The sequence below is a fragment of the Chanodichthys erythropterus genome, chromosome 3 (genome assembly GCF_024489055.1).
Source record: "Chanodichthys erythropterus isolate Z2021 chromosome 3, ASM2448905v1, whole genome shotgun sequence".
NCBI lineage: Eukaryota > Metazoa > Chordata > Actinopteri > Cypriniformes > Xenocyprididae > Chanodichthys > Chanodichthys erythropterus.
In genome coordinates, this window is record NC_090223.1 from 59,179,446 (window position 1) to 59,191,663 (window position 12,218).

General features: G+C 35.8%; 1 protein-coding gene and 1 pseudogene across 1 annotated transcript; one reads left to right on the forward strand and one right to left on the reverse strand.

Moving 5' to 3' along the window:
• LOC137006055 (zinc finger protein 721-like) overlaps positions 1-12,218 on the forward strand; it is a 970,851-nt pseudogene that overhangs the window by 404,245 nt on the left and 554,388 nt on the right.
• LOC137014063 (uncharacterized) lies at positions 5,125-8,731 on the reverse strand. The gene is made up of 4 exons (XM_067378180.1): positions 8,642-8,731; positions 7,039-7,149; positions 6,180-6,346; positions 5,125-5,170 (listed from the first exon to the last, which is right to left on the reverse strand). Exons 1-4 carry the CDS (start codon positions 8,729-8,731, stop codon positions 5,125-5,127), a joined length of 414 nt encoding a protein of 137 aa, XP_067234281.1.

Sequence of the window (12,218 nt, forward strand, 5' to 3'; positions counted from 1 at the left end):
TTAAAAGTGTGAAAGCATCAACAAGGTACTTTCTACAGGCCATGAAAAAGCACGATTCTTTCCACAGAAATAACAGACGGGTTGAACATAACTATAGTGATATATATCTGTATAATGTAATATACATTGCCTTATTAAAAATGTTCATGAACGTCAGCATTGCGCGATACTATTTCAAAGTGATTTCCATCATTTTTACAGATTGTATTTACCAGTGAAAACATACCTGGAAAGAGACGTTGAGGAGAAAAGCAAGAGATTCTTCGTGCATTCTAGTGAATTATTAATGGGATATATCGTAAATAATATAAGAACAGACCACAAATGTGCAGCATATGCTGTCCTTTTTCATATTACAGCGGAATACAAAGAGACTAAAGTAAATAATCACAAGGATAGAAAGCAGCGACTGAAAAGAGCTCTTGCCATAGATATTCTTGTTATAACATGTTACGTTAAAATACCAAGTGTTACGTTATTCTCATGATGTCTAAAATAAAACATGAAAGAAATATTGACAGCTCATTCAGTCAAACTGACGGATTAGCTTTATTTGTAGGGCAACCTCATGATTTGAAACAATTTGTTTCAGTCTTTTTGAATGGAAGTTCACCAAACTCGAAGTACAACCCTCAATTCAAAACGCAGTAGGCTCATCAGGAATAAGGTCAATAGCTTAAATGCAGTATATGTTGATTAACTATGCTGTTTCTAACAACTGCATTTACCTTGACGAAATCAAGTTAATTTAAACAAATATATTGGCTCTATGAACTTTCTCTAATTATTTGTACATTTCATTTAATCTTTTATCTAGTTTAGCTTGCTGCAATAAAGCTAGGTAATGTCAGAAACACCTAGGAGTGTCTTGAGTTCAGTTTGTTTAAAGGGTATGTTAGAAACAAGTATTGTTTGCTTGGAAACAAGTGTTGATTATATTTGTGGTATACTGTCTCACATTGTAAACCTGTGATGTTGACATGGGTTCTGACATATTTTTGAACAGAAGAGACAGTTATATCCATGTTGGAGGCCATAGGAAAACCTATGGCCTGTTGCAGTGAGGAAGAATTGGAGGAGGACAAGGAGGAAGAGAAGCATGAGCACAATGAAGAAAAACATAGGGAAGACAAGGGAGTGGAGGAAAAAGAAAGTAAAGTGTACAAAGTTTTAGGAAGGCTAACAGCGCAAGGAAAGACCTACAAGGTAGATGAAGATGAGTTGAGGAGGAGGGTCAAAGGAGAAAACATGTCCACAAACATGTTCCGAATGTTGATAAGGGTTTGTATTTCTATTATATGCATACATTTAAGTATAAAAGCACAAAAACAGTCATAAGATGTAATGATGAGTAAATCTAATTCCAGTACTGACAGTTTATAAGAAGCATAAATGTCTATGCTGTTTTTAAAGGTGCTCTAAACGATGCCATGTGTTTTTAGGCCAAAACATTTTTTGTCACATACAGCAAACATCTCCTCACTATACGCTAGCTGCCTGTCCCCTGAACACACTGTAAAAAAAAACGCGGTCTCTGTTGTCACCACAAGCTCCAAAAACGGCAATGAAAACTACCTGGTGCAGCCTGGACCACGAAAAATAATAAACATGCTCCAGCCAATAACCGACAAGAATGATTTTAAATGCGCGTTCATGACTGTTTCAGGAAGCACGGAGGGGAGGGGAGGAGGAGGAAGAGGGAGGGTCTAGCTAGCCTCTGTTTTGTTTGACAACACTTCGAACGTCAACAGAAAGTTACTCCACCCAGGATCACTTAGAGCACCTTTAAATGCAAAGCACAACATTTTAAATTATTAGTGACAGCAAATCATACACAGCCCCTCATGGCTATTCAGAAGCCTGGTACATGAGCCCTGCACTCATGCTTTGCATCTGTTACACTGTACTTGTTCATACATAGGTTGGCAAAAAAGATGTTCCACCCAATGTGCTGCAGCAGCCTAGAAAGGCAAAGACAAAGGTGACAATATTCAGCACTTTAACAGAGGGAGAGGCGGAAGACATTGCCAAGGGGTTTGGCATGGCACTGGCCAAACATGTGCCGAAAGAGAAACTACTTTCTGGGATACCCCAAGAGGACATCCCAGCAACACTGTAAGTATGCCTGTGTAAGCTCTATTTCTCTCTCTCTTTATTAAGTCTTAGAATATCTTAATGGTTACACCTTTATTTTAGTTATTTATTTATAAGAAATTAGTTAAAATGTGACGCAGTATGTCAATATTGTCATCCTAAAAAGAAGAATTAAACATCCTGTTCAACCTGACATTCTTATCTTTTTGAATCATAATTTGAGAACTCAGGTCTGCTTTGCTTAAGCTAGGCACACATTTAATGACTAGCTAAAACATTCTAAGACTGTGCACAACATACAGCGATTGTTTCCTGCGACTGAAGCCGATTTAAATACTTATACATGGAATTTAATCGCAGACTGAACGTAACTGTCTCTGACGCGATCTGTCATAAGTATCAGTTTACATTCATAATCGGCCTTACAATCGTTAAGTGTGTGCATGGCTTAAAACTGCTCAGCACACAGCGATTGTTTCCTGTGACTGAAGCCGATTTAAATACTTACACATGGAATTTGAACACCGACTGTAATCACAGACTGAACGATCAGTCATAAGTATCAATTTACATTCATAATCGGCCTTACAATCGTTAAGTGTGTCCGCAGCTTTAGACATTTAAATGCATTTTAATATTTTAAGGACTGGACATCTTGAATGTTGTTGTTAATTAAAGACCATTGGCAAAATGTCCTTACTTTTTAGTGTTTTACAGAATATGGAAAGCAGTTTCTACAAGTGTTTGCTCTGAGGACAGAAAATGTAATCTTTTTGGAGATGTCTTTACCCTTGGTTAAACTAAATTGGCATAATGTGCATTTTATTATATTACAGTAGTACAAACCTTTTCAGCCTGCTGTCTAGACCCTGTATCAACTGGTCAATTAATCAACTAGAGCAGTGGTTCCCAACTTTTTTTACACCAAGGCCCACCTCCTCTCCGAATCAATACTGCGAATCAAAACATTTGTATTTTAGTGTTATTACTTTTAAAACCCATGTTATCATTTTTTTAAAGAAGAATCTCAAGATAGATTTAAACATTCAGTATTCTGTTTTGCAAACATACTTGCAGAAATTCTTTACAAAAGTACTTACTCTGCTCAGTAATAAAGTAACTTAAATAAGCACAAGTCAACTTGCCATACAAAATAAGACCACAGGGAGATACCAAAGGACTGAATTTAAAAACTATGCAGAATTATTGACATAACACATATAACACCACTGATCCTCTCAAACTTCTCCAAAACATGCTTGTTTGGCAAGCATCCGTTACAAAACACTCACAATACATTAATTACTTTAACTACATAAATATATTAAACTGTGTTCATGCAGAAATACGATGTAGTGATCAGTGAGCGCACATGCAGTTTGTTTGTGCATCAATAATTGTGCACTTGCACATTACTAATGTACGGCTGCCGTATGTCACTGTAATCGTCTTTACCTTCATTACTATCGTAATCCATCAAAAGCTTTTTAGCGACACAGGTTCTTTTTCCAACTGAGAGTTTGTGTTTTTAACCACCGTTCAGTCTGTATTTCACAGCACCACGATGAGAAACAGCCTGGGCTAAACCAAAACAATCACAGAATACATACGAGAGATGGGGTGCCTTGTTTTAAATGTATTTTTAATTAATTAAATGTATTAAAAGTAACATATTAATAAATTAATTAATTACATTAATATATTTAAATTCATTTTAATTTACCCGGGAGGATCACTGATTGGGAACCACTGAACTAGAGATTCATTCTCTAGTTCAGTGGTTCCCAATCAGTCAAGTGTATTGCAATTCCATATATTCCTCAAGACTAGGGCTATGATGAAACAGAGTTACAATCCCAGGTTTCTGATTCATAACAGACAACTGATTTCGCAGCAGCTCTGGTATTACCCACCATTGTCTGTGTAGTCACTCAAGTAACATGAACATTTTAATTTATTTGCAGGAGGAGCATTGAACGAATGAAGATTAATGTGCAAAACCTTGGTCCTGAATCAGAACTGGATTTGGCCACTCACCGCTTTGGGCCTACAGCGGCCGATGTTTTCTTTTCCTTTTTAGAGGACTGTTTGAAATGATCTCAGTGACCATGAGGGGCACATGTGCACTAATGTGTGGGTGCTATCAGCTCAGATTGTAAACAACAACAAAAAATTAAGATAACTTGATTTGATCATTTGATTTGATTTTTTATTAAATTTTAGCATTGAATACAAAATGCAAGGTTTTTATTTTCATAGTCAATTGTTTTCTAGTAACTTTTACTGGAGAACTCATAGATGTAGTGGAGAACAAATACAAAGTTTGATAAAATGGCAAAAATGCATTTGAATAAAATGGACTTTTCAAAACCTTATTTGTATTTTCTTGAAGCACTGACTGATTTGTGTTTTCTTCTTGACTTAACAGGAAAACTTGATGTGACATCTTTCCTTGTCTCAGAGGCAGCACCTCTGTCAGCTTTTCTTTTTCTGTTTGCAAACAGTGGACGTATTTTACGTGACTTGTCCGCATCACAAAGTCTCCCAAATCTTTCAAAGTTCACATTTACTTCTTTTGTTTGCACTTCTAGTTCATTGACTTTATGAGCAATATCCTCAGGAATTTTCTCCCATGTCTGTAGAGTCTTCAGTATGCTTTCCAGTTTCCTGATAGTTGCACTACGCCTATCTTCATCCATAATTTCATTTTGTATAGGCTCAACTGAATTGTCAGTAGCATCTTTTGATGTCTCAGTAATTTCATTGAAAAGTCCCTTCGCAAGTAGTAGACACGCACATTTTTTATGATAGGAGAAAGTACAACAGTCACAAACATTTGTTACAACACATGGTTTTGATACTGCTCTTCTAAGTAAGCTTTCAACCTCTATTGTTTTTGGGGGCTTTGCATAAATGGTATACTTTTTCTTTTGAATCAAGTTGCTGGCATGGGCTTGTAGTTGTGTGTCCATGTCTGGAAAAGTCTCATCACCACCACCACAAGTGAGAAGACTTAATAAAATTAGATGCTTACATGTACGTCCTCTTGTACCAGCTACACAACTGCAGAACTGTTCTGCAGGGCAAACACAGTAAACTACATGTGGATCATTCTCAGATGGAACGTTGTACATGTATGTTTCTGTTGAAGCTATGGTGACTGTAGTGGCCCAACCTTTGTCTAGCATCCTCTGAGCAGATTTCTTTATTTCTTCCATTTTGCTGTCCAGTGGGTTATAGACCCTCCCAACAGACTGCAAATCTTGTATTATGTTGAAGTACTTGTCAGTTTTGTTCAAAAGTACATCAATCAGATGATCCAATCTACGATTTCGGATACCACAGAGAAACTGGTATTTTAAACGGTGGAAGAAACTAAAGAAAGAAAAGCAGAGAGATCAAAATGAGGAACAACAACTGGTTGAGACTATTACAATGCACTCTTTTAAACTGGGATGCCAACAGGTAAGGGGGAAAAAAGATAACATTGCGTGGAGCGGGGGCATGCTCCACACAAGTTATTTGCTTTACATGCTTGTTTGTAGTTACTTTAAGTTTTTATTATTATTATTATTATTATTTATTTTTTATTACTCTACATGTCCAAAACACAATTTTCATGATTACATTGTTGTGAAATTTTATAAAAAACAACATTTGGTTAAAATCTCATGTTATAAAAGATGAAGTGCTATGTAGGCTATTTAAGACAGTATTGGTTGATTAGACAGCAATACTGTTTGCCCCCTCTCTCTTCACCGTTCCCACATCTCAGACCTCAAATATATATCTTACCCCTAATAGACAGTTTTTAAAGTAAAGAGTAAAGGAAATAATGTGTACAGTACTTATTGAAACCAGTTCTGTATCCCCTTATTTACCCTTCACAAGTACCCTTAAGACCCCCCTCCCCCAATAAAAACACTATCATTGGATCTATGCAGATCCCATAGGTGACCTATTTTGCTCTCAAAAAGGTGAGAAGTTTGCATCTATATTTAAACAAATTACTTAAAGCACTATGCTAGCTTTCAGCTAGCCCACAAATAAATAATGAAGTGAACATGCATAAAAATGTTATATACCGTTCTATTAGATTGTTTGTGTCAGAGTCTCCATGCTTATAGCATCTTCCAAAGTTAGACCACAGATGACCAATTGGCTCCCAGTGGTTCCTAAAGTACTTGCACACATCTTTTAAGTACTTGAACTGGCAATGAAACATCTCAGCTTTTTTCTTGAAATCATGTTCCTGTAAAACATACAAAGAAAATCATGCTTTGTGTTATTTGTACAAATTAATGTGCTGTTAGTGAACTGAGAATCGGCCATGTTCTTGATTGATTATACTGAAACCATTTAGGCCTATGTGAAACATGATAGAACAAATATGACAATTTAGAAAAATAAAATAAAATAAAAAGTACAACAATTACAATAATTAAAAAAATCCTTTATAACATCTGTTAAAATTAAAGTTTTTTAACATCCGTTAAAATCATTTGTAGATTTTCAAGTAGTGCATGATTATATGTATTGAAAGTTTAATGACAACTGTAAACCATTTTAGTTTACATGAAATAATGATTGTTAATCATTATATAATGTTAAATTAAAGTTAAAGTTGTTTATAATTGTAACATTAATAAGCACATTATCTAATGTTTTCTATTTTTATATATTTTAAAATATAATTTTTTTCTGTGATCCAGTAATTAATGTCACATGATCCTCCAGAAATCCTTCTAATATGCTGATTTGATACTCAGTTATTAAACTTTATATGAAGCCAGTCTAATCATCAACATTTAAGAATCTGACATCTTGTAAGGGTTTTTCAAATATTTTGCATGGCACTGCATGTTGTTGCAAGTTTGTTACCAAAGTTGCAAAAAGACTTTTCAGACTACAAGCTTCAATTGCACTATAAACAAAGCAACACACCGTGGAACAAGACTTCAGCTCAGCCATAAACTGCATGATGTGTGCCCTTGAATCAGCATTTTCAGGTCCACATACACCAGATTCAGATCTTGACAGCCAACGAGTTACTGCCTGTGTGTAGTAAATGGTGGGAAAATATTAATAATTTGCATAAGTATTGCATAATAAATATGAATAAGTACTGTCCTGAAAAAAGTATTTCACATAACAGAAGTTTACTTAAAGCCCACAAGATAAAAAAAATAGATGAATTTATAAAAATGACCCAGTTCAAAAGTTTAAATACCCTATCTTAATACTGTGTGTGGTCACCTGATGATCCATGACTGTTTTTGTGTTTTGTGATGGTTGTTCATGAGTCTCTTGTTTGTCCTGAGCAGTTAAACTGAACTCTGTTCTTCAGAAAAATCCTCCAGGTCCTGCAGATTCTTCAGTTTTCAAGCATTTTTGCATATTTGAACCCTTTACAGCAGTGACTGAATGATTTTGAGATCTGTGTTTTCATACTGAGGACAACTGAGGGACTCAAACACAACTATTAAACAAGGTTCAAACATTCACTGATGCTCCAGAAGGAAACACGATGCATTAAAGCATGTTTCCTGCGACTGAAGCAGATTTACATACTTACACATGGAATTTGAACACCGACTGTAACCGCAGACTGAACGCAACTGACTCTGACTGGACGCATTTGAGCGCGATCAGTCATAAGTATCAATTTACATTCATAATCGGTCTTACATTCATAATCACAATCGTTAAGTGTGTGTGCGGCTTAAGAGTCGGGGATGTAAACTTTTTGAATTGGATGAACAGGGTAAATTATACTTTTTTTTCTCTTCTGGTAAACATGCAAGAATCTTCTGTTGCTTCCAGAACTAAATGAAAAAAAAAGATCTTTATACAAAATAAGATAAACTTGCACATCATCATGTTCAAAAGTTTTCACCCCCTGACTCTTAATGTATTGTGTTTCCTTCTGGAGCATCAGTGAATGTTTGAAGCTTTTTTTAATAGCTGTGTTTGAGTCCCTCAGTTGTCCTCAGTGTGAAAAGATGAATCTCAAAATCATTCAGTCACTGCTGGAAAGGGTTCAAATATGCAGAAGATGCTTGAAAACTGATGAATCTGCAGGAGCTGGAGGATTTTCCTGAAGAACAGAGCTCAGTTTAACTGCTCAGAACAAACAAGAGACTCATGAACAACCATCACAAAACACAAAAACAGTTCTCTGTAGAGCTGCTTTGACACAATCTGCATTGTAAAAAGTGCTATATAAATATATAAAGGTGACTTGACTTGACCACTTAAACTTTTCAACTGGGTCATTTTTATAAATTCATCATGATCCTTTTTATTTTGTTCAAATGATTAACATTTCTGCATATTCTGCAAGGGATATTTTGCAATGCGAAATTAAGCTATTTTATATCTATTCATTCATTAGTTATTTACCTACAGTGGCTAGAGAATAACTGCAGTAAAACCTAGAACAGCTTTCATTGAAAATTGTAGTATATTACAATAATAGAATAATATTCCATTTCTATTAAAAGGAACAAAAATCAAAGCCAATTAATCTCAACTTAGTACTACTTACTTGTGTTACATGGTACCAACAAAGGAGAACGTCTGACTCACTGAATACTGTTTGGATGGCATTGATTTCAGCTTGGTCTTTATCAACCATAAAGCACCTAATAAAAATAAAAACATTTTAAGCTTCAAAGCAGAGAAAAAATATATCGTATCATAGATGTTTGCTGGCAAAAAATACCTTGTGTTATTTAGAGTCTTTAAAAAGTTACTAATCAAAATTACAAACCAATTTGTACATTGTAGATGCACTGAGATCAACACCAACTGTAGGCTAATCATAGAAGGCAGTTAATAAATCAATACAGGTTTGCTCTGAAGCCGACATCTAGGTTGGGAAATTACAGGTTTAGAACAACTTGAGGGTGAGTAAATGATGACAGAATTTTCATTTTTGGGTGCAACTATTTCTTTAAGAGCCTGTACACACACAAAAGATTATTGAATAATTTCAGTTTAATTTGTTTATATCTGTTTGTATTACCTTGGAGCAACAGAAAATGTTGGTTTCAGCTTTTCCAGTGCCAACTGAAGCGTGGCCTGCTTTTCATTTCCCAGGATGATATAGGCAACGGGTATGCCATGACCATGACTGTCCCTTACAACTAATGTAAATAAAGGAAAGCCATACTGGTTCACACCATGTGTTGCATCCATAAAAACAATATCTTGTCCATATTTTTGAAGGTTGTCTCTCATGGATGGTGTTTGTAGAACCATGACAAGATCTGTTTGAGGACTATAAGGCTGATAAAAAATAACAGAGTCTTTGAATGGGCCCTCAAGAAGTTGCGTGGTACTGCTGGCATCATCTTTGTGTTGCTGATTTTTTCGTATCATACACGTCCGAATATTTTCAATGTCTTTTGGGGTGACAAAATATGCTCGGTTGTTGAGATCAGTATGTCCTTGTTCCTTCGACCATTCATGGGATTTTAAGAGAATTGTATCTGGCTTAACACCAAGAGATATTAAATCTTGAATATGCTTAACCAGCTCTTGACTAATTTTCTCTGAGTGACCCTCAGAAGAACTTGCTGGGTCATGTCCTGAATGAATGTTGTAAATCCTTTCAACTATAACAAGCTTGTTAAGCCAGTCTGTCCTCTTTTTAAATGAAACATATGCCTTACATCCTTTGGCCCTTCGACTTCGTGGTGTGCATACTCCAGAGCGTTTACATGTAAACAAGAAGTATCCATTTTTCTGATTTTCCAAACTTGCAGAATTCACATTTCTGTAGGTACCATCTTTTAAGGTGTTTATGTTGGTGAGCCTTTCTTGGATAAATTTATAAGTATCCAAATCCTTTTCTAAAACATGGACTGTTATATTAGTCTCTTTTTTGTTTCCTTTAATTTTCTCTTCGTTGTAAACTGTTTTCTTTATAAATTCATCCATTTTTGATGTGCAGCACCTAAAAACCAAAGGGACACAAACAATAAGGCTAAAATATCAATAATGTAAAGAGCTAAAATTCCATGATCTTAAGAAAGCAATGCATATTATAATGTCTTTTTCTAAAAATTGTAAAACAGATGTAAAACAGAGATATTATGTACAAGTCAACATTCATATAACGACTTGAGATCAAAATATGACGGACTGAAGTCATCATCGTGTAACAATAAATCAGTGATGACTTGAGGTCATCATATTCATATGACGGACTGAAGTCATCATCTTGTAACAATAAATCAGTGATGACTTGAGATCAAAATATGACGGACTGAAGTCATCATCGTGTAACAATAAATCAGTGACGACTTGAGGTCATCATATTCATATGACGGACTGAAGTCATCATCTTGTAACAATAAATCAGTGACGACTTGAGGTCATCATATTCATATGACGGACTGAAGTCATCATCGTGTAACAATAAATCAGTGATGACTTGAGGTCATCATATTCATATGACGGACTGAAGACATCATCATGTAACAATAAATCAGTGACGACTTGAGGTCATCATATTCATATGACGGACTGAAGACATCATCGTGTAACAATAAATCAGTGACGACTTGAGGTCATCATATTCATATGACGGACTGAAGACATCATCGTGTAACAATAAATCAGTGATGACTTGAGGTCATCATATTCATATGACGGACTGAAGACATCATCATGTAACAATAAATCAGTGATGACTTGAGGTCATCATATTCATATGACGGACTGAAGTCATCATCGTGTAACAGAATAAATCAGTGATGACTTGAGGTCATCATATTCATATGACGGACTGAAGTCATCATCGTGTAACAATAAATCAGTGATGACTTGAGGTCATCATATTCATATGACGGACTGAAGACATCATCATGTAACAATAAATCAGTGATGACTTGAGGTCATCATATTCATATGACGGACTGAAGTCATCATCGTGTAACAATAAATCAGTGATGACTTGAGGTCATCATATTCATATGACGGACTGAAGACATCATCATAACAGAATTAATAATTACGAGCTGAAATGTCTGCGCGGAGTGCAAACTAGCGCTGTTTTGTTCCGCATTTTTTGCGTTTTGATGTGGACGCAACAGAAGTCCGTAACGTAGCAGTAGCAGTCCGTAACGTTAGCCGTTTTAATAGGTAACTTAGGCACGCTAAATAATAATAATAATAATAATAATAATAATAATAATAATAGATGCAGTCCGTAACGTTAGCCGTTTTAATAGGTAACTTAGGCACACTAAATAATAATAACAACAATAATAATAAATTAAAATAAAAACCCTAAACTGTTCTTTCAGATTGTTTTAGTTCATCATTTTATTTTCACTATTATCATCACCTAACTAACTGCTGTAAATTAATAAGGGAAAGTAAAAAGCATATAGTCTTACCTTGTAAATTGAGCACTCAGAAGCGTGTTTTACAGGGTTTTTTTTTTTTTTTTTTTTTTTTTTTGCACCTTGGCGGGCTCTGCAGGGGGGCACACGGTGATGACGTCATAAACGTTGATTGGATGAGGCTGTTGTTGTCTCAGGGTCATCATTAAAAATATTGGTCTCAGGAAAACAACCACTTGGCAAAATCATGACGTGCGAGGTAGGACACCAGATAGATTATACTTCTGCTTCTGCTACACGGAAATCTCTGAACTGTCTTCTTAATGCGGAGACTGTTAGCAAGCCGGGTTTGAGGACCTGTACCAGGAATCTCACTACACCACCACCAACACACTCTGAGTTAACCCAGTTCTATGAAGATCTTCATAAAGCTAATGGCAAATCTGCTATACTTAGTGTGCTGCCACATTATTGCGAGGAGTTCAAGGATCCTGTGCAGTCTGTCACAAATGTTCAATCCCTTCTCTGCTTACGTGACACCAGTCTTGACAAGTGCGATTTCTCTATCGTGGAACAGCACTGCCAGGAAAAAAAAAACAAGCTTGTGTTTCAGAACAACAGGCTGAACAAATTGAAAAGATCACACGTACACAGCATAAATCATCATTCTGGTTTGCTGCTCGAGCAGGCAGAATCACTGCCTCTAATATGCATGCTGTTTATGCTACTGATGTGAAGTCACCAGCTGGGGTACAACACATGAAGATGCAG

Excerpts from the sequence above, each read along its gene's own strand:
- LOC137014063 (XM_067378180.1), bottom strand. The coding sequence starts at position 8,731 with ATGGTTGATAAAGACCAAGCTGAAATCAATGCCATCCAAACAGTATTC. Across the intron at positions 7,150-8,641 it reads GTTGGTACCATGTAACACAA|GCAGTAACTCGTTGGCTGTC; the intron begins GTAAGTAGTACT and ends TACTACACACAG. Across the intron at positions 5,171-6,179 it reads ACAAACAATCTAATAGAACG|AACAGTTCTGCAGTTGTGTA; the intron begins GTATATAACATT and ends TTTGCCCTGCAG.